The sequence below is a fragment of the Ursus arctos genome, unplaced genomic scaffold (assembly GCF_023065955.2).
Source record: "Ursus arctos isolate Adak ecotype North America unplaced genomic scaffold, UrsArc2.0 scaffold_14, whole genome shotgun sequence".
In the NCBI taxonomy this organism is placed as follows: domain Eukaryota; kingdom Metazoa; phylum Chordata; class Mammalia; order Carnivora; family Ursidae; genus Ursus; species Ursus arctos.
Window position 1 is genome coordinate 62595116 of NW_026622808.1, and position 23467 is coordinate 62618582.

General features: G+C 48.1%; 1 protein-coding gene across 1 annotated transcript in view; it reads left to right on the forward strand.

Moving 5' to 3' along the window:
* Window positions 1–21393, forward strand: part of LMCD1 (LIM and cysteine rich domains 1) — a 58334-nt gene extending 36941 nt beyond the window's left edge. The window contains exons 4-6 of the mRNA XM_026501271.4: window positions 5243–5572; window positions 18506–18721; window positions 20732–21393. Of these exons, the coding sequence (XP_026357056.1) occupies window positions 5243–5572; window positions 18506–18721; window positions 20732–20890 (705 nt within the window). The 3' untranslated portion in view covers window positions 20891–21393. The remainder of the gene's footprint in view (window positions 1–5242; window positions 5573–18505; window positions 18722–20731) is intronic.
* Window positions 21394–23467: the final 2074 nt, after the last annotated feature.

Here is a 23467-nt window from a genome sequence, read left to right on the forward strand (position 1 = left end):
TGGTCAGACTCACGTGGAAATCTCATGTGGCATGAGCTACATTCTCATCTCATGCAGTGAGCCCACAAATCATTCTGCAATAGGTGGAAAAATCAAACAAAAAAACCTGATCCTTCACCATAGAGAGTCTGAGCAGTGCAGTTCTAAGCTGTAGCTTAAATGGGGGAAAGAGGGGGGAATCCCTTCTAGATCAAGTGGAGATTGGCAAGATGCTTTTTAAAAAGCTATACTTTCTGAAGACATATTTTAAAAGAATATGTCAGCGTTTGTGAGCTCAGCCACCCTGTGAAGTAGGAATCATTTTACACGTAAGGAAACACAGCATGGTTAATTGGCCTTTGCCAGTTGGAGGGGCTAGGCAGGGGCACATCCGGGCCACAGAGGGTGGCGTCCAACAACAGCAGTGCCGGGACATGCCGGGCAGCTCTGAGTGCGGGTCTGCCTCCAGCGCCCAGGTCTGGGTAAGCCATCAAGCAGGTCTCCAAGATGTCAGTGGAAACTAAAGCAAGCAGCTCGTAAAAGAGCTAGCTGTGGGCGTCAGGAACTGGCTGGTGAAAACCCCAAACACTTCGGCCCCAGACTAATCAGAGGAAGGCATCGTCAGGCTATGATTAATGCTGGCTCATAAAACCACACGCTATAAAGGGCCCTCTGTCTGCCCCGCATCTGGCCTGCTTGAGCAAGTTGCCTTTCTGAGATTGGACAGTTCTCCCTTCCTATTCACCCTCCTGACGTTTTTTTTAATTACCAAGTGATCAGGACTGATTATATTTTGGAAATGGGACTGGATCTTGCTGCCATCCTTCCCAACCAGAATGAAAAACGGAGAAATTCTTAAGCTTTTAAGGACTAGTCACAATAAACCTGATGGCTAATATTTATTGAGCACTTATGTGTGCCAAGCAGTATGCTAAGGGCTGTACATACACGGTCTCATCTAATTTTCCAACACCGTTAGGGATGTACTATAACTATGCTTATCCACAGAGGGAGGCTCCGAGAAGTGACACAACTAGCCAACTGGCCCATAGGTGGCTTAAATGGCAGAGCCAGGCCTTGGACGCAGGCCTCCCTGACTCCAAAGCTTAGGCTCTTCCCTACCAAGCCAGGCCAGAGGAACCAAACAGGTAGGAGGAGAGGAAGAAAGAAGCAGGTATCTTGGATTAGCCCTTTTAAGGGAAGACTTCTAAGAATAGGGAGGGAACTTAGGCAAATCTTTGAACTCTAGCCAGGATTTGGGGGGAGGCCAGGAGGAAAAGAGGAAGGGAACCAGCATCCATTGAGCATTCTGCATAGATAGATAGATAGATAGAGATATACACATAAAGATATATCATCAACTCCTCACCAGTCCCTATGTGCATAATAACCCCATTTTATGGGAGAGCAAACAGGCTTTTGAGGAGCCTATGCAGGTGTGGCACTCCTACCTCATCCTCCACTCCCATACCCCTGGCAAACGTTGGTGGTCAGTCAGGGCACTGTCTCCCATGGAGCCCTCATTGGGCCTCAGAATCCTCCTCGACACAGCACTTCAAGTAGCCACTATTGACTAGGATTGACATGTACCATGAAGCCTGTTGCCTGTCCTTGCCTGACAGCTGGAGAAAGAGAAAGAACAGGCGGGATCGGGTCTTCTGATTCCAGAGTCCATGTGTGTTCTGCTGCCCAACCCTGGGAATAAAGCACCTTTTCTTTTTTTGTTTTTAAAGATTTTATTTATTTATTGGACAGAGAGAGACATAGCGAGAGAGGGAACACCAGCAGGGGGAGTGGGAGAGGGAAAAGCAGGCTTCCCGCTGAGCAGGGAGTCTGATGCAGGGCTCGATCCCAGGATCCTGGGGTCATCACCTGAGCCGAAGGCAGACGCTTAACAACTGAGCCACCCAGGTGCCCCATAAAGCACCTTTCTTTTCCACTTTTCTCTCTGCCCTTTGATTCTTCTCCTGATAAAGCCCGATTCTGGGAACCTCTTCACCCAGGATGTCCCAGCCAGACAGTAAAGCACAAATGACTCAGAAAGATCCTTGTGAAAAACCTGAAACCTAAACCAACCTTTCCAGCTGCTCTGAGAAAAGACCTCTTGCTAAAGGTTTTGGGAACATGACCTTAATCAGCTTCCTGGAGAGATTCCTGAGAGATTCTCTTACAAGCTCTGAGCGGCACAGGCAGGTGACTCTGACCCAGCCCCCTGTCCCCATCAGCCCCTTCCCAAGCCCACACCAGCCGACAGTGGTTGTCTGAATGGCGTGTTGAGGCCGACTCTGATACCCTCCCCAGGGTCAATGAACAGAGTCTGTCGCAGGTGTGCGAATCCGCTGCTCCGGCCAGCCAGGCGAGGCCAGCCATCACAGAACACCCGCCAGTGGCAGCTGGGTGCTGCGGTACCCGGCCGGGGCTTTGAGCTGCGAAGGGAACACTGGGTTCCTGGGGAAGGAACACTCCCTGTCTCCAGGGCCCTGGCCAGGAATCCTTTAGCTCTGCGGGCCACAAACACCTGTGGCCAGGACAGAGCCAGGAAAGGACAGTGAATGCAGGGATCAACAAGCAGGTGGCCAGCACCTGCAGAGTGCCTCTGCTACAGGATTTCTGCTGCAGTGTTCCTTGTAACGCTCAGCAGGGAGGGATGCCTGCTGTTGAAGGTGGAGTCTCAGACACATCCAGACACTGGGGGACCATGGCCCTAGGCAGTGCTTACACAGCCTCCTCACCCTGACGGAGAGACCAAAGGAGACTCCCCTAGAGACTGGGGGACATTGTTTTCTCTTGGCAAATCCTTCACCTTCTGGAGAAGTCGTAGGCACGTGGCTGAGCCCCAACCTGCTGAGTACCAAGCTGTCCCTACCACAGACGAGTCGTGAGAGGTTCCTTCTCTGTGCCTCGGTGTTTCGAGGGGTAATATTATTAGCTCCTTCCTCCTAGGGGTTCTGTGAGAATTAAATGCATTAGCATGGGTCAGGCACCTAGAAGGATGCCCAGATCATAGGAAGCACCATGTAAGGGGTAGCTCCTCTTACCATGCCTTCAACCACTCAACCTGGGAGTCAGCGGCCCCCTTAGGAGAAGAGGTTATGCTCCCATGAGCTCCATCAGCCATGCAACTGGAACTGCTTCAACACGGAATGAGTGAGATGTTGGCCGAGTCTGGGTGCCCATTCTGGCACAGTGAGCAATGCTCTTGTTTCTATTTCTCCAAAATCCTTCCATAGATCCTGGGAGCAGGGCAGGCCCCAGACACAAAATCGGAATGGCTGGGGTAGGTATTTGCCCCCCACAGCTGTCCCTACCCCTTCTCCCCAGGGCGCTGTGCCCTGCCCCAGCCTGTAGGCTGCTGGTCTGCTGCTTTCCCTGTCCTCTGATGGTCACATCCTGTCCCACCACCCACTGTCCCCAGAGAGGCCCCGATCCTCAGATGTTCTGCTTCACACTCAGCCAGGAAGACCTGCAAAAGTGCTCACTTCTAGGCCCCTCACAGATTCCTAAATCAGAGTTGAGGGTACGCCCAGGAAGCTTTTTCACAAGGCCATCCAGTGATTCTTATGTACCCCAAAGTGTGAGACTAGATTCTTCACACCTACCTGCCTGGCATGTTCCTGCTGAAAGCCCCCTGCAACTTCATACTGACCCAGAGAAAAACCACATCCCCCCTGCCTTCTACAGACAGAGTCAGGACTCAGCCCTTGCCAGACACGCAGTCAGCTGTGTGGCCCCCTGGTGCTTCTTGTTCTTCCATGTGCAGGGGTCGGGGTCTTGGCCTCTTGGGCCAACCAGAATCCATGGGCTCCTTGAGCCACTTTCCTAAGCTGTAGAGTCAGGTCCGTGCCACCGCTTCTCTCTCCTGGTTGAGGTAAGGACTGCGTGAGGTCACTACACACTCTCACAGGGGTCAGGGCCCTTGAAGATCATGCAGTCTACCCCAGACTTTGCAGATTATGAAACTGAGGCTACCCAGAGAACAGCAACAGGGCAGGAGCTAGAACCCCACATTTCCTGACATCCCAAGACCACATCCACCACCAGGCCAGTTCTTGTCTGGTCAAATTTCCTGTCCTGACCAGCAGAGCACCTGGAAAAGTGCTGGGGACTGTGCAGATGAAGGGAAATTAACAGGTGTACCATGAGCCCACAGAGTCAGAAGACGGCTTAGCCAGGTGCTCCAGGATCTAGGAGAGAGCCACCTAGGTGGCATCACAGCCGCCACTCGCTTCATGAGTCCCATGGGAATGCGGGTCACCTGCCTCTCCCTTTTCCAAAACTGCTCTCATCCAGAATTCATTTATTATGAAACTCAGCAAACCAGGCTCTGGACTAAAATGCCCCTCCCTCGGGTTCCTCACCCCTACTCCCTAACATCAGGCAATGACGGGGGTGTTATTATGAATTGCTGTATAAGTTTCCATGTTGATTAACACAATTCAGTTCCAAAATGAGTCCAGCCCCAAGTGATGTGATATGGGGCAGGCAGGTTCCAAGAGGGTTAATATGGAAACAGCCACCTGGGCTGTGGGAATCAGGCAACCTGGTAGGGATGTCAGAGTCACAGTCAGGGGCAGGCCCAGAAGCCGAGAACAGTTGTCAAAGAAAACAATTTGCCTTTCATACTTTCTCATGCTGTCTGACATTGACATTTATCTCCCCTGAATCTCCCTATTTCTGGCACCCACCCAAGTATAAGATTTCTGTTCACTAAAAAAAAAAAAAAAAGCCAAATTGGACAGTTATCTATGGATATATTAATATTCAGATGGTTACCAGTCATATTGATGTGGAAATGTTATTACCTTGAGACCTTGTCAATTCATTCTATTAGAAGGTGTCTTTGCCTGTTTTTAAATTAATAAACCATAAAATACCTTATGCCTATAATGATTTAATTATACTTTTCTAAGAAAAGCAATTTTAAACTAGATCGGCTTTTTTTTTTTTTTTAATCAGGAGGGTTGCCAAGAGGCAAATGAAGTGAAAATGTTCAGTGCTGAAGGAGACCAAACATGTGCCAGAGAGCCAATGAATCTAAAATGAACACTGACTTAAAGTACCCCATTCTCATCCAGGATGTGAAATCTGTGACAACATGGGGCAGAGTGAAAGTTAGGCCTCTCTTGGGTGTTGCCAGATTCATGACATTTCTGCCTTGACCATCCTCAGGTTCTGCAGAAAACCCAAAGATGCTGGAAACTTGACCAGTTCCAGATCCTGTGTGGGTGTGCAAATCACGGTTGCTCTATCTCCTCCCCACTAGGGCCTACAGTACATGGAGCTCATCCCGAAGGAGAAGCAGCCAGTGACAGGCACCGAGGGCGCCTATTATCGTCGCCGCCAGCTCATGCACCAGCTCCCCATCTACGACCAGGACCCCGCTCGCTGCCGTGGACTTCTGGAGAACGAGGTGAAAGTGATGGAAGAATTTGTCAAGCAGTACAAGAACGACGCGCTGGGCGTGGGAGAGGTGGCCCTCCCTGGGCAGGGGGGCTTGCCCAAGGAGGAGGGGAAGCAGCAGGAAAAGCCAGAGGGCACGGAGACCACCGCCCCAACCACCAACGGCAGCATCGGCGACCCATCCAAAGAATACGTAAGTCTCTCCCCTGCCTCCCGGTGTGGCTGAAACCACCAACCAGCGGGCAGGGCCCCAGCTCCAGGCTTTTCCCCTCATTCATGCATTCATTCATGCGTTCATCCGCCGGCAGCTATGTGGTGCTCATTTACTCTGGGCCAGGCACTGTCCTGCAGAAAATAACACACAATCACCATGCTCGAGAGGCTCATTGTCCACAGGAGGTCACAGACTACCAAACTGTCATGGCTTAGAGAAAGGGCATCTAACCTTGGTTGGGGTGAGGGTCGGCTTAGAGGAGGAGCTGAGGCCTAACCAGCCTGGGAAGAATAGCCAGGATGCATCCAAGTCTTCAGGCTTGGCAGGGAAGGCCTACGCTGCCTTACAGAGGGGAGTGTGTGCAAAAGGCCTGGGTTCCAGAGAGTGTGGTAAAAGGACTAGCTTGAGGCAGGTGCCACTGAGGACTGATGTTTGCCGTTACCTGCCTCTGTTCCCCTTCTACCTTTTCCCTTTGCCCCTATCAGCCAACTGGTCTCAACTGCCTCTATCTGAGATTTGGAGATAAATACAGGGAGCCCTCAAGCAAATTACCTGCCTTGCTGGTAACAGGCTGGCAGTCACCTGTGTGAGCCAGACATCCCAGGGAAATGGAAGCCCCAATAATGGTGTCACTGCGTTCAGAGAGGGCCAGGCTCCTTCTTCCCTGCAGTGACTCAAACTTGTCATCTAAAACCTACGTCCTACATGTCCAGCCCCCATGTGTTGGCACATTCATCTGAGTTTGCCATCCAGTGAACTATTAATCTGAGAACACACTGTTAATCTGAGAACTTTTTTTTTGAAATATTTTATTTATTATTTGAGAGAGAGAGAGCGAGAGAGCACAAGCAGGGGGCGGGACAGAAGGAGAGACAGAAGCACACTCCCTACTGAGTAGGGAACCTGACATGGGACTCGATCCCAGGACTCTGAGATCACGACCTCAGTCAGACACTTAACCCACTGAGCCACCCAGGTGCCCCTAATCTGAGAACTTGAAGACAAAAGGACAAAACTTATTTTCCCTACCACAAATTCGGAAATGGTGTTGAAAAGACCCATTTCTCAGGAAGAATATATGTCCCAGCAACTTAAAAAAAATTTAGATCCAGTTACCATGTTTCATAAACTAGTCTCCTCTCCAGCCAGCCCTCTATCACATAGTCATCTGTCCTTCAAGCATAAATACTACCTAATTCCAAGTTGGAAGGCGATCTCTTCAAGTCATTGTGACAGTTCCCAATTGCCATGCCCAGGAGAGAGATGCTGATCTGAGAACATATTTTATCCTTGACTCAGCCCCACATATTTGTACAGCATGGAGGTGGGGTAAAGGTGCCCTGAGATCCCAGGTCTCTGCCTACTGTCAACTTTAGGAAGTAGCTGTGACAGTTTGGAAGTACATAAACAAGATCAGACAATAAACAGGGAATTTGAAGGAAGCCCGTATTGGTTGGGCTGGGCCGGCTGGGGAAGATGGCCTTCTCCTTCCTTACCCTAACCCCAATCTTGCTTAGATAACTAGTTATGTAATTAGTGGATTCATGTCTATATGTCATGTATTTGTGTCACCTCTAGGTGCTGCTGGCTTGTCTTTTTCATCTCTGTATCTTCAGCAGGTGCCATTGATATAGATAGTAGGTGCTCAATAAATATGTGAACCATGAATGAATGAACAAATGGATGAGTAAGTGAGTGTTCTAACTAAATAGAGCCTTGAACGATGGGGACAATCTAGATGGCCATGTTGCCCAGGAGGATGATGGGATCCAAGTTCACATTTATTAAGCACCTGCTTTGTGCTAGCCAGATACACTGCCCACTCTTTCAGGATCTTTGTTTATCACACAAGTGCCTAGTAGAGTGAATTTCACCAACCCCATCTTACAGGTGTGGAATCAGAGGTTGAGAGAGGAAGGGTAGGTAACTTTTCCAAGGTCCCATAGTTTCTAAGGAGTAGAACCCAGATCCGATACTTTTCCTACTACATGATGCAGAGTTATAAAACCTTGCTCATGATCTGTTCCAGGAAGAAGGCTGGGTGCTCTCATTTATAACTTCCTGTTTATCTCCTTGAAGCCAGGGAGCAAATCTTATTAAGGTAGCTAGATAGACATAGAACATAGATAGTGTGTCCCCAGCAACCCCAAACTTAGCTGTGGGTGTGCTCCCAGGACTGCTCTGCCTTACCCCAGTGAGTAGCCAAGTTAAGTGGACATGGGTGCTGGCCATCCTGTGTGCTGTGCCTTCTGTTTCTCATAATGGGCAGCATAGGACAGTTTACCAGAGCCAAGCATCAGGCAGGAATCCTGATTTTTGCTTCCCCGATGAGGACAGGGAACTTTGCCAGAAGTAGTCAAGGTGTTCAATTTGAGAACCCAGATATGGGGAGGAAATTGTAGAACTCAGGCTGACACCCCAAATCCAAGAGGCGATTTAGGGGGAAAAAATGGAGGCAAAAGGAAGGACACACGAAAACTATTTTCCTAGAACTATATTGGTGACATAGCTTGGTTTATCATCCAGTGATCAGGTTACTATTGTTAGCAGCTACAATGGGGGAAGGTAGCGCTAAGCACTAGAGTATCTGATTTAAAGCTCCCAACCACCTAAGGCCTTGAAGAAAAGCTGTGGGATTTGTACCAACCTCCATCAGACCCCAAGTCTATCTTTCTTGTTGCCCAAAGCTTATTCCTTGGAAAGCTAAATGGATATTAGGCCATAAAGGATTACATGGCCATGTAAGTTTAGGAGACATTCGAGTGACCAAAACTACCTGGGTTTCTTTGTAATGGGACTTCTGAGAGCCCATGGTAGATGCTGGCAGTGGTTCTCAGAGTAAAATCACCTGGAAGGCTGGTTAAAATCCAGAGGGCTGGGCCCCACCCCAGAGCTCCCTGCTCAGGAGGGGCAGGTGGGGCCAGAGACCCAGGTTTTCTACTGAGCACCCAGGTTGATGCTGATGCTGGTCTGGGGGGCCACCCTTTGAGAACCACTGCTAAGGAGTATATAAGCTCGGGAAAAAGTATGTCACTAAACTGGCATATGGCGAGGATCGAAGAGAGAACAATACGGGCATTCTCTAGACATATTTGGCCTCTGGCTTCGGGAGTCCAGCTTTGAGGACACCGCACAACACTCTCCCGTTCCTTGAATGGTCCATGGGGAGTTCTGGAAACACAGAGCTGCTCTATACACTGCTTTATACCCCCATGCAACCACACTACTCAGCAGCCTGAGGCCACAAGCTCCCTTTCCTCTGTGCTGCAATCGGCCTACACCGCAGGGCGGTCCTCCAGTGAGCTCGCTTGGCTCCGTCAAGCTGCTGTCAGCCTGTTACTGTGATATCCTCCCTCAGAGACCTTGGGAGGGGCCCGAAGCCGGCAACGGCTGAGCCAGACCGTGGAGTCCTCCTCACCAAGCCCCTCCACCAAAATGTGCTCAGAGGAAAGGGTTATCCAGACCAGAGGAACACTGTTGCCAGAAGCCTTTTCCAAATCGCCCATGTGGAAATGCCCCCAGGGACTGAGTTAGGGGTGAGGCCATATAACAATGGGTGGACCAGGCCAGCCCGCTGGTGGGAACAGTACCCTCTGAGCCCAACTCCCCTGTGTGGCTGGGGCTGAGCTGTTACTCAGATCTGAGTCCGGTTCATAGATATGCACCCCAGTTTTCTAGCTCCGGGCCCTCACACAGCCTCCCCCTGAAGGGACGGGGCAAATTCACATCATCCAAGGCACATCTGAAGAGTGAATCCGAGAGCTGTGGCTGCCCTTACCTACCTCTGAGCAGCCCTCTGAAAGTGTCATTATTACACTGACGTTAGGAGAGGCAGGACACCTGGGAAATGCTGTCGCAGGTATCTGTCTTCATGAGGAGAAGAATCCCAGGGGCTAACTCAGCTGCTGTCACTCCCAAAGCATGCCCTTTGAATCAGTGATGCCAGTTAAAAACCCAAAATATTTCACCTCCCTCTCTTTACTTGCCCCAGGTATATGTGCTGGCAAGGAAGGGGGGGCAGGAGGGAGAGGGCCTGTTACTGCCCAGCAGACTCATTCATGTCTTCGAACCCTCCTAACAACTAGCTGGAGAGGTCAGGGGGTTGTTAACCCATTTCACAGATGTGGAACCTGATGCAGAGAGAGGATAAGAGGCTTGCTGATAAGAGGTGGGGCTGAGACTCCATCCCAGGTCCTTGTGTGTCACCGGTCCTGAGGGGTCTGAGCAGCCCTGGGGTGGGGCCCTGGGCTGGTGGGGACAATGCCACAAAGGTGCATGTATTTGGGTTTGCTAGATGAGCGGCAATGTTTGGAGTCACCCACAGCCCAGTCCAGTGAAGAATCTGGGGGCCTCTTGTCTGCGTGCCAAAAACAATGGAAGGACCTTCCCACCACACCCCAATCCCACCCACCATGAGTTCTCATGGGTTTGGAGGGCTTCAGAGGGCTCCATGGCCAGGCAACTGCCAATGCCAGCAACCTGGAATATTCACTCCAGAATGGCAAAGCCCCGTATCCACTTTCCAGGCCCTCTGCTCCCCACCTCTCCCACCTGGATGGAACCTATGAGCGCCTGGGCTGCGAGGGCAATGACCTCAATGCTCTGATTGTTAACAGCCCCACCAAACCATTTCCCCGCCCTTAGAATGCTTACTTGGTATTTTCTCAGAAATGAAATACACGGATTTCCTGGGCGTGGAATTTCCGCCTCTCCCTACACCCCAAACTTGTAACTGAAGAAAGGGGAAAGAGAGCCAGAACATAGCACTGGGTGTAATCTCCACCCTTTAGTATTTATCATCCCTGCCGGGTGCCCCCCACCCAGCCCCTTCCCCGCAGCGCCCCTCCCATCAAGGTCTGCCTCTCAGATGGAAACTTACAGCAGCTGGCTGCTCAGCCCGACTCCTGCCCCAACAAGGGACATATTTGTGGGCGAGGGACTTCCAAAGCTTTGTGCAGCAGATGTTTGGCTTGTGGGCTCGGCAGGCTGGCTTTCCTGCCAGCCCCTCTCTGGGAATTTGAAACCAGCGCCCCACCCCCGAATCCTGAGCTCTGTCTGAGCTGGAGGACCCAGGCCAAAAGGCCCAGAAAATCACCATGGTTACCAAGCTTCTCAACATCTGCCTCCCTCCTTTACAATGGGGATATTTTAATGACATTAAAGGGATTTTTTTTTCCACAGAAAATTCCCTTTATCCCACTTTTTATGCTATAAATACTTTTCCATGTTGCCACATAAGCTTCACAAGCATCTTTTTTTTTTTTCTGGAGTGGGCTGCGTCATATTCCATTGACTAAAACAGGAGCTGGCAAATTTTTCCTGTAAAAGGCAGATGGTGAATATTTTAGGCTTTGCAAGCCATACAGTCTCTGTCGCAGCCACTCACTCTGGCCTTGTAGCCCTAACGCAGCCACAGACGGGATCTAAACAGATGACTATGGCTGTGTGCCAGTAAAACTTTATTTGTAAAAACAAGTGGTGGGCTGGATTTGGCCCACAGATGTAGTTTGCTCACCCCAGAACTAGAACCACTGTAAAAGATGGTTATTAGCTTTTTATGAATTAGTTTGGTTTTATCCAACTTCATTTTGCTATTATAGGTTAATAGGATGATGATGACGATGTCTGCTGCCATCCCTTAACTGTCTAGATTGTGCCCAGCACTATGCCAATGGCTTCACAAATTTTTTTTTTACTGAATTCTAAGAATTCTCCTACAAAATATAATTTCCCCTTTTTCTAGTTATCTAGCTTATGAATAGTTAAGCTAGAACTAAACTAAGGCCTACCTTACCCCAAACCCCACCAAGACTCCAGTGAATGGAACCTTCTATTTCCACAGCCCCCATGCAGTTGCAGGCACCAAGCATGGCCATTACAACAGAGATGATCCCATGTCAGTCTTTTTCCTTTGATGGGAAGCTAGTCCTTGCCTACACACTAGTCAGAGCTGGATTTGAGAACACCCCAGGCTGACTGCCTCTCTTCCGAGGGCCTTCCTGGCTCCATGTTCCCCCTTTAGCAGATAAGCGGTAAGGGAGAGTCAGTTAGAAATGCCTAACATAATACCTAGCTCGGCAGAGAGCCCCATATTCAGTTATCTGCCCCAAGAAGAAGCGTGAGGTGAAATGGTTGACTAACAACGGTGACCACCATATGTAAAGCATCTCCCATGATTCAGGGCCTGCCATATGTTACTAATGAGGAAACTGAGGCTCAAAGAGGTGGGTGACTTGTCTGAGGGCTCACCGGTGATGAAGCAATGGCAGCGATCTCATTCCAAAGCCCGTCACCCTAACCACTGCATCCAGCCTGCCCAGTCTGTACGGCAAGTCTCAGAAGGATGACAGTGTGGGGAGGAGTAGAAGGCAAGAGTCTAAAGATGCCAGAAATGACACTGGGCCAAAAAAGGAAAGAAAATATGAAAAAAAAAAACAAAACTCTGCGATACATGAGGCTGCTAAGCAAAGATGGTGAATAATCACCATAAGAGGAAATGGGGAGATGCTGTTTATAAATAAATTGTTGAGTATTTGTGTTGGAAAGAACCCAACGCCTGAATTCAAGGCCCTTGTGTTAATATTTACTATATTGTAATAGTGAGATTTTCACAAGGCACTCTGGGTTTAGACTGAGTAGGCCTTTGGATAAGAGCCTTCCAGAAAAGAACGGAATGATTGGGACAGAACTTCTGGCAACCCTAAGAGAGAGATTATTGCTGGTTCAGAGGGTTCTCCATATCTGTTGATCATTCTCTGAAGGCCAACACAGCTCCGTCCTTAGAGATCATTCTTTGGCCACGTAACCCTTGGCCACTATCCCTAATCTACTGTTGCTTGCCTAAAACACTTTGTGTCTAGGTTACTCCCATTTCAGAAGTCTTAATAATTCTGTGTGCCCACATTGGTTGTTCTTCTCACCTAATGCTACATATCAAACCACCCCAAGGTATAGAGGCTTAAAAAAAATAACATCTGTCCTGCTCAGAGATCAGCAATCTGGGCCGGGTTCAGTGGGGATATGTCATCTCTGTCCATGTGGTATCATTTGGAGCAGCTTGCAGGCTGGGAGCTGGAGGCTTGTGAAGCTCTTTGTCTCGCTGGTCTGTGGCTTCGGTTAGGAAGACACAAATAGCTGGGCTGGACCAGCCAGGGAGGGGCTCCTTGGGCCTCTTCCCCTCTCTCTGTGTGGTTTCTCCACAGGGTTGCCCAGGCAAAGAGGTCTCGGGATTCCTTTCCTGCCTGCTCAGGGCTCCCGAGGTGTGTGTATAGAGAGAGACCCCAGTGGAAGAGACTGTGTTGTCTTTATGACCAACCTCAGGAATCCGTAACATCCCTCACACTATATTCTATTCAATAGAAGCAAGTCATTAAGGAGGGGCCACAATCAAAGGAAGGGACTTAGATACATTGGTTGGAGGTGTGTCCAAGAATTTGCCAACATCATTTCCCTACGGGGTCTTACCTCCCAAGGCACCGAAATCTAAAATGTTTCTCAGCTTTCTCCAAACAGGTGTTTTTACACATCACAAAAGGCCCAAAGTACAGAATTTTCAAACCCTTTCATTTAGACCCTTTTCATTCAGAATCTCTATTTGAACAGGGCCAGGGCCAAACTTCAGTGGCACAAGGAGAAACTTCACCTTTTTTGTGCCACACCTCCTGCCCCCAGGGGGAAATAGTCTGCAAACTAAGCTATCTGGCAAATGTTAGACAGATTCTCAAGGGCAAGCTCTGATTTTAGATGGTTGAGAGTATGAATAAGAACCAACTGATATGCTAATGATAAATGTTCTTCTCTATGCCTTTTAACATAGTCCCAAGGGACTTTTACTTGGCCACACTATCTTCTTCACAGGGAAAGTAGCCTGAGAATGACCACAGTGGGCTTTCTTAAAAATTGTCTAGAATTTAAGCATCTCAGGAATTCAAATTGGCTTTTGCTGTAACCGAACAGAATTGGTGGTATCATGTTTGCTGAGCTTATTTTTAAGTTCATCTTTAAACACTCTATGGTAGTGGTTCTCAAACTGAGTCCTTTGACCACACCAGCATCCCCGGGAGCTTGCGGATTCCTGTGCTCCTCCCAGACCTGTCCGAATCAGACACTCTGGGGTTCCGCACAATGGTCTGCTTTAACGAGCCCTTTCTGGCATGCTGGGGCGGACTCAGGTCTGAGAACCAGTGTCTTATAGGGGGTGGTTTGGGAGAAGGGACTGACCGTAGTTGAGTCTGGGGTAGCGACTGACAATGCAATTCACATAACTCTATCCTCTGGCCATGCACAGATGGGAAAAATGGAGATGGGAAAACAAAGCTCACTGATAGGAGGAATGACCTCCTGTAGACCTAAGTGATCTTGGAGTTATGGAAAGAAACCCCAGGCCTCCGAACCAAAAGCACATCCTGTCTTCAACATGTCTTTGTCATCTTGGGAAAGTGATTTAACCCCTCTGTGCCACAGGTCTCTCATCTATAAAGAGGACTGGGGAAGGGATAACAGGAGATTTTAACTCAATTATCTCATTTAATCCAAAGAACTATATGATGTTAATATTATTAGTGTCCTCACTTGATGGGTGAAAAAAACTAAGGCACAGAGAGGTTGGGTAACATGCCCAGAGTCACACAGCTAGCCCCACTCTCAACCGTCCACTGCAGTTTACAATTTGTCAATTTCAGTACCAAGGTCGTAGGAGAATAAGTTTGTGCAGAGAAAGGCAGGGTCAGGATCATAGGAGCCAAAAAGGCTAGGCATTCTGACTCTTGGTTGCCAGCCTGCCCCTCATGTCTGAAGGACCACCAGGCTGACAGAACCAGGACACTGTCAAGTCTACTATCCTTTGAGATGACAGGGAAAGGAGCACAGAAAACAACTCAGAGTCCAGAGAAGGAAATTGGTTCCTGACACATGCTGACAGGGCTCATTACCCAGACATCTTGTTTTCATAAAATGGCAGTGACACTGTTTGCTTTGAAAAGGGCAGGCTACTGGTAGTAATGAGGCCATGAGCCAGGGATGCTGGGGGAACAATGAGGGAAGGGATACTCCTCATTGAGGGAGGCCCCTGAGACAGCACTTTCGGACATGCTGGGGACGAATCTCTGCGATTACGGATTTCTCTTCCTTCCCCCTCCACGCTGCTGTTGCCACTAGAATTATCGCGCTACAGTGTGAACCAAACAGTGCCCCCAGCCTCAAGAACCAGTAATGGCTCCTCATTACCTCCAGAAGTCACAACCATAACCTGGGCTCACAGCCCCCCAAACTGCCTCTGTGACCTCCCATCGCTCTGTTTCCTTCTGTGGGTTGTGGGTGCCTTCCGATGCCCCCGACGCACCCGGGTGCGCTTTCATCCCTTTCCCTGCTTCCATGTTAAACAACATCTGGGAAATCTGGAGTTGGGAGCCCCACTGGTATATCCCAGTGATACCCAACTGGGTGGTGGATTGACACTAAGTCCCTTCTGTGCGGGAGGTAAAGGGCTGGAAATTTCATCCCGTGAACTACAGAAAGCCAGCCAGACAGAAAACTCACTTGGTACTCATACAGCGCTTGCCAAAGAGTTTACACTTCCCAGCTGTGCCGAAGGGAGGGTGAAAATAAGTGAATGATGATTCATCACTTGTTTTTGGTTTAGACCCTCTGATGAGCTCCATGGGAGCTGGGACTCAGTCATGTGCAGGGGAACAGGGTTTTCATTGTGGTAAAGGACTCACCCTGTTCATTCTCGGGGGCATAACTGAAACAAGTCCAGCACATTCTAAGGACCATCGTCAGGCTGTCCAAATCAATTAGCAAGCACATTTTTTATCTAGCCATTCATTCAACAACTACGGTGCTTGGGGACCCCTATTAGTACATGGGCGTTCCTCGTCGTTTGGTTTTCTTTCCCTACTTTTCGTCATCATAACCTTTATTTCATCTTCATATGCAAAAATATATATTAAGTATGTAATTCAAGTCTATAACTTAAGGATACCAAGTGTTTAGGCTCTTAACATATGCCTACTTGTCTTTGCATGGCAAAATAGTATTTCTGTTTGGGCTGACCTATAATTGGTGCTTCGTCAGATCAAGTTCTCATCTAAAGCCAGGCTCTGCAAACAGTTTCTGTGGAGGGCCAGGTAGCAAATATTTCAGGTGTTGTAGGCCAAGAGCTAAAACAGATGATATCATGTAGGTACTTTATGTAACAAGAGAGAAAACAAATTTCCACCAAGTTTTCTACTTCTGAAATTCAAAATAGAATTAAGCATAGGATAAAAGCATTAAGCATAGGTTTTTGTAATACGGGTTATATTGGTCAGCTCAGGCTGTCATAACAGAATGCCACAGACTGGGTGGCTTAAATAACAGAAATTTATTTTCTCCTCATTCTGGAGGCTACAAGTCCAAGATCAAAGTGCAGGTGCTATAGGTTGTTTTTTTTGTTTTGTTTTGTTTTGTTTTGTTTTGTTTTTTAAGATCTTATTTATTTGACAGAGACAGCGGGAGAGGGAACGCCAGCAGGGTAGTGTGAGAGGGAGAAGCAGGCTTCCCGCCAAGCAGGGAGCACGCTGCGGGGCTCGATCCCAGGACCCTGGGATCATGACCTGAGCCGAAAGCAGACACTTAAGGGCTGAGCCACCCAGGCGCCCCAGGTGCTATAGGTTTCTGATGAGGCCTTCCCTCCTGGCTTGTACGTAGCTACCTTCCCACTATGTCTTCACACTACCTTTCCACTGTGCGCACGCAGGGTGGGCAAGAAGGTGATTGCTCTCTCACAAGGACACCAGTCCTGTCTGACTAGGGCCCCACCCTTATGACCTCATTTAACCTTAATAACCTTCTAAAAGGCCCTATGGCCAAATACAGTCACATTGGAAGTTAGGACTTGAACACAGGAATTTGGGGGTGGGGGGACATAATTCAGTCCATAATACAGGTCCACTAATGAGAAAAAATGGAATTCTTTTTTGGGCAAAAACATTTCACTGAATTGGAGTTCAAACATAAAATCCATTCTTAGCTGGTGGGTCTTACAAGTATATGCAGCAGCCCGGTTTGGCTGTGGCTACAGTCTGCTGACGCCTACACGCAGTGGAGTAGAAAGAACCTTGGCTTCCGGGGCAGGCTTGGCCCGTGTTCAAATCCCAGCTTTGCCTCCTATCAGCTGCACATTACTGAGCAACCACTGACTCTCTCTGAACCTCAGTTTTGCCATGTCTGGAGGGAAATAATGATTTCCTTAAAAGGGAGCTAAATTAGAAGGGGAAGTAATTCTCCAGGGTTTCTGTAAGGGGTATTAGTAAGGCGTGCACAGTCCTGAGCGTAGTGCTGGACGTAGATGTGTCTTAAGGAAATGTTAGAGCCACCAAGCGTCAGCATCACCAGAGTTTTGAGGAGCAGGACATAACTCCAAAATGACTCAAAAGATTTGATGGATTAAGTATGTACTCTGGATACTATGTCATGAGAATGGCAATTAACCTCTGTGGTTTTCCTCCTGATGTAATCATGACAGTAACATCAGATCCCAATTGGGGACACTCTACAAAACACCTGACCAGTGCTTCTGCCAACTGTCAAGGTCATCAAAACCAAGGGCAGTCTAGGGGCGCCTGGGTAGCTCATTTTGTTGAGTGTCTGACTCTTGGTTTCGGCTCAGGTCATGATCTCAGGGTCGTAAGATCAAGTCCCACATCAGCACGGAGCCTGCTTGGGATTCCCTCTCTCCGTCTCCCTCTGCTCCCCACCCCCGCACTCATACGCACTCTCTCTCTCTCTCAAAAAAACAAAAACCCAAAACAAAACAACCATAAAAAAGATGAGGGGAGACTGAGAAGTCACAGCCAAGAGGAGCCTAAGGAGATATGAGGACTAAATGTAATGTATCCTAGAATAGAAAAAGGACATTAGGTAAAATCTAAGAACATCTAAATAAAGTTGGTACTTTAGTGAATAACATATCAATATTGGTTAATTGTGACAAATATATCATTATTACTCTAAGACATTAAGAACAAAGGAAATTAGGTATGGGGTATATGAGAACTCTCTGTACTATCTTCACTATTTTTCTGTAAATCTAGAACTCTTCTAAAACTTAAAGTTCATTAAAAAATAATTATATGTGGATAAAAGATCCATTCAAAGTGCAAGATGATCCGGTGGGTTTTACTGTAACCAGGATGAAAGGTTGATTGATACGGTTCAGACTCCACATTGACTTTTGAGAAACTATCACTTGCCCAGTTTTGATTTAGAGTAAGGAAGAAGCTCCAGAGTTATCTGAAAAGGCTGTTAAAATACTTCTCCCTTCCTTTAACCGACTTCATACCAGTGTGAGGTCAGATTTCCTTCATATACTTCAAAGAAAACAACATAATGCAAGCGATGAGGAGCTCTGGCAGTTATGAGAATCGCACAGTCCTCTAGTGAGCCAGTCCGTAGGGAGATTTGCAACAATATAAAGCAGTGCCTCTCTTCTCACTACATTTTTCTGTTTGGGAAAACAGTTATTTTTAATTGTGAATGTTTATGTTAACATGTTGATTTATTATTTTTAAATGCATAAATAATTACTTAATTTTTATTCAGCTTTAATTTTTCTTACAATAAATCTCAGCAGCTATTACCCATATGAGCAAAAACTCTTTGTGGTTCTTAATAATTTGTAAGAATATAAAGGGTCCTGGAGGATAAAAAGTTTGAGACTCACTGACCTAAACAACTACTTTATTCAGTTCTCACAACAACCTACTAGGTAGGCAATGTTGTTATCCCACTTTGAAGATGAGAAAACTGAGGAACAGAGAGGTACAGTAACTTGCTGGAGGGCCCTCAGGATTAAAGAGATGCATGGAAACTCGAACCTGTGTCAAAATGTTCTGACCATCTCGTATCCATGGTGTCCTCCTCCCCTTCTAGTTCTGTGAGTTCTGCAAGGGAGCGGCGCCCGCTGACAGCCCTGTGGTCTACTCAGACAGGGCAGGCTACAGCAAGCAGTGGCACCCTACCTGCTTTGTGTGTGTCAAGTGCTCTGAGCCACTGGTGGACCTCATCTACTTCTGGAAGGACGGTGCACCCTGGTGTGGCCGCCATTACTGCGAGAGCCTGCGGCCCCGGTGCTCTGGCTGCGATGAGGTGAGAGCCGGGGGTGGGGGGAGGTCTGGGCGGTGAGGTGGGTACTCCCTCTACTGTGGGAGAGGACCCAGAGGCCAGGGTGAGTGTGGCTTCATTGAGAATGTGATCCACAGATAGGAAAACTGAGGCTCAGAGCTCACGTCCTGCGCTTGGCCTCTGTTTCCTCATTTGCAAAGTGGGGCAGAAATTAGTTCACACGCATGGGGTTGTTCGGGATGGGTCGGACACATCGTTCTTGTCAGGTCTGATCCTTGGCACAATGCCCGGCACTTAGTAAGTACTCGGAAGAACACGATGGTGGGGGGAGGCGTGCCAGAAAGCAGACTGCCCACATTCAGACCTGGCTCTGCACAGTTAGTGGTGTGGTTACCTGACTCCCGTGCCTCAGTGTACCACTCATAAAATGGGAGGAAAATAGGCCCATCCCAAGGGGTTGCTATGAGGATAAAATGGAATAATGCATGAAAACGTTTGGCACAGGGCCTACGTAATTAATAAACAGGAGCTTCTAGCAGTCTTACAATGTAATATAATATGATATGATATAGTACTACAACATTAGCTTAATACAGTAGAGATGCCATCAGCCTGTACTTTCAGGATCACTTCTATAGTTCGTTACAATAGAGATGCCATGAAAGGGCTTGGACTCTCCAATATGAGTTCAGGCTAGAGGAACTCTAAGGTATATTAACAGTGACAGTGATAATTATGATCATGGTAACTACTGTCTGCATGCCTGTGACGACAGGAAACTCACTCCCTTCATCGTTGGCACATACGACAGTTAGAAACGTCTTCTTTCTGAGCCAGTAGCTGCCTCCTCCCTCCTCCCACCTCCCCTCGTGTTGCTCTCTATATGAAGTTGAAACCCTACGACTGTCTTATCTAATACTGTGTGATCAAGAGAGGTTAAGAGGGAAAAGGACTGTCAGCAGGCCTGCCCCACAACCTTATTTTTTACGATTTTTAAATTTTATTGGAGAGAGAAAGAGAACATGAGCAGAGGAGGGGCAAAGGGAGAGGAAGCAGCAGACTCCCCGCTGAGCACAGAGCCTGATGACTGGGGCTCGATCCCAGGACCCTGAGATCATGACTGAGCTGAAGTCAGAGGCTGGACCGACTGAGCCACCCAGGCACCCCTCTCCCACAACTTCATTTTTGTGAGGACAACAGTATATTTAGAGTCGCAACACTCCACCCAATATTAAGGGCTTACAGTGGGTCAGCCCTTTGCTCCATACTTTACATGTGATGTGCCATTTACACCTCACCACGGTCCCTTAGGGAGAGACTGTCATTATCTCCATTTTACATTTGAGACGAGAACAGCTCAGAGAGGTCAGTGACAATCACATCGCATCGGCTATGTCTCAGCCACTATGCCAAGTACTGCATATGTAGTAACACACAGAGCACTCGTAAAACCCCGTGGGATGGGTAGTTTTTATGTCCCCATTCCACAGATATGGAAACTGAGGCACAGAAAGATGAAGTGATTTGCCCAACGTCATGCAGCTGGTTCCCTGATTCCTGTTTGACCCCCCAAATCATAAAATACATTTAATAAGTCTGCTTTTCTGCTCTCCTCAGGGACTCCTCAGTGTATATATACACATTCCAAAGTGTTACTTTATTCCAAGCCCACGTGACCCTGTGTGACCTTGCTGTTGAAGACTGGCCATTGGCCCTTAGCTATCGTTGGGCTGTCTTCAATGGGGTATGTGATCCCATCTCAGAACACACCTGGGCTTTGGATTTGGGCCAAAGAGTAAAACTTGCCTGTGGCAGAGAATTTTTTTTTTCCATCTAAGAAGCTAAGATGCAGTCATGACCTGTGCCAGATATTGTACTTACTGCCTGAGATTTAGGTCAGAATCCTCTAGGGACGCATTTAAAGGTCAAAAGGAGAATGGGGAAGACGAACCACCATCTATAACTCGTCCTCCACTCACTGTCTCTACTAGGGACAGAACCTGAGTCGTACATTTCCTCTGCTCCCCTCCCCAGATCATATTCTCGGAGGACTACCAGCGTGTGGAAGACCTGGCCTGGCACCGAAAGCACTTTGTCTGTGAGGGCTGTGAGCAGCAGCTGAGTGGCCGGGCGTACATCGTCACCAAGGGGCAGCTTCTGTGCCCGACTTGCAGCAAGTCCAAGCGCTCCTGAAGGGCCGCCCATCCACAGCCGGAATCCATGGGGTCCCACCAAGAAGGAAGGCCAGGAGTGCTGAGGCCATACTAAGGGTCTGATGTGCCAGCAGCAAGCAACAAAAACAGTGATTTTTTTAGTGGGAATATATATATATACACACACATACATACATATATTCTAGGTTGGGTGGTGGTAGATCCTTGAGGGTCAATAGTTTCAAAGCCAGCCATGTTCTGAGAAGTCTTAGAATGGAGTTATTTTGTTGTTGTTTCCCAGCTACCAACTAAAGACACAGCTGGCATCCTGCAAGGGATCACCAGGAGTTTCCCAGACCATGGTTCTCGGTGATCAGATCACGTAGCTGTAGCATGTGCGTGCTTTCTCATGAACGTGGGGCCTCGTCCCGGAGCAGGCTGGGACCCCAACAATCATTTGTGGCCTCCTTTTCAAATGGAATTTGAATTTTAAAAAACTTTTTTGGCATGATAAACGTATCAATAAAAGTTTGATCAAGTCCACATACGCCCTGGTGTAGTTATTTACACCGTGGCAGTGACCTTGTGGTGTCCGGTGATCCCTGTGACCCTGAGCGTCTAGTGGTGGCAGGAGGCGCCGTAAGTGCCAGCGTGCCTCTTTGTCTCATCAGATTTCTTTGAGAGTGTAGGTCCTCGGGGCAGAACTCCTGACCCCAATTCCCGGAAGCCCCAGATCTGTGATGGAACGCGTCATGTTTCCTGCTACAGTGAAGAGCGGTGTCTGGGAGCTGGTCAGCTGCCCTCACAGGTAGTGAGGGAACTCCTCTGGGAGTAAGGCCAGGGGGAGTGTTGGGGAGCAGCCACACAAGGCCACCTGAGCTCAACCAAGGGTGCCCTGGGGGACACGGTGACCAGTGAGGGCAGTCTTGAAGAAATATGGGCTGTTTATGAGAAATCTCTCTGCTTTTAAATGTTGCCAACTGAACACTGAATGAGCCAAATAGAATAAGTCTTTGGGCCAGATTTCCTCTCTTTTTACGGCCTCTCTGAGCATTTGCAGCTCCCAGATTAGTTTCCTTTCCACGACTTCTAAGAAAAGGAATCTCTTTTTCTATGGGGGGATCCAAAGACAAAAAGACATGAGTCTTACAAGCTCACAGCCCAGTCACCTGTGGCTTTCATTCATTCTTAAACTTCCCATCTGTTGCCAAGTTTCTTTCATTTCCCCACCCGAATTTCACTCTGCTCATCTCTCACTTACAATACCCCAACTTCGCACGTTTGGCTAAAGGTATTGCAATTGCCTGGTGGTTTTCTGTTTCCAGTTCCTGTCTCCAGCTACCTGCTTCCCTGTTATGTCCATCTCCCCAGGGAGAAGCTTTGGGGGTGTCATCTTCATGAGACATGGCTCCCCCGTGTCTCAAGTTAAGAACCAAGACCTCCCCGACATTTGGATCTTTCCAAAATCTGGCTTAATTGTTTTTCTGGTCTTGGAACTCTTCGTTTCTCTTGATTTCCATTTCCCTGTTTCTCCTAGACATTCACCAACTGCCTTTGATCAAGCCCTCTTCAGTGCTTTTGCTAGATTTGTGCTGGTTTCTTGAAGACCAACACTATCTGTTGAAATTCTGTCTATCCTATAAGGTGCTTCTCAAACATAACCTGCTTCTCAATCCCTTCCCAGAGACACCAATGGAATATTCACTCATTCATTCGCTTACTCACTAATTCATTCTGCAGATATCCACTGGGCATTACAGAGTTCCATTACCCATGCTGAGTACAGGAGATAGAGTGTTCACAGAAAGAACAGTGCCCACTACCCCCTGGATTTTACAGTCTGTGGGGGAGATGGGCCTTAGCAAATATTCCTACAAGTCAATGTAAAATTACAGAAAGGGGAGGTACATGCCTCTATAAAGCATATGAAAGAGATTGGACCTAGTCAGGGATGTCAGGAGAGGTGCTCCTGGAAAACTGACACTTGAACTGAGATTTAAAGGGTGAATAAACTCTGAGCAGCCAAAGAGGGAAAGGAAGGTGTTTAAGGATGGATGGGCAGATGGCATGTGCAAAGGTCCTGTGGCTGAAGTAACATCAGTTTATTCAATACGTATTTACTAGTGTTGGAAATACAGTGGTGACCATGGCCCATGGATGGGACTGAAAGAAAACTAGTGTGGTGCCTACAGAGAGGGAGGATGGTGTGAGATGCAGGAGGTGCACCAATTTTGTGGACAACAGAAAAAAACAGTCTCTGTCCTAAGAGCAATGGGGAGCCTTCAGAGAGTTTTAAGCAACAGTGGTAATGACTAGACAGAGAGATTATTGGATACATTCTCTCTCCTCTGTTGAAACCCCAGCATGATGCCTGACTGATTTTGTCCTGGTTTTTTTGCCCACACCACTGTGCGTAGGAGTGATGTCCCCTGACAGACCCCACCAGACACGCTCCTGTCATCCCCATGTCTACTAATGACACACCATGCCTGCACTTGGAACACCTAAATCCTCTCTGAAACTCCCCTGTTGTCAGATGGGTCACTCAGCGCAGTCTTTTCTCTCTGTCATCGCCTTCCCTCCATCCCCGAGGCCATATTTCACCTTGGACATTTTC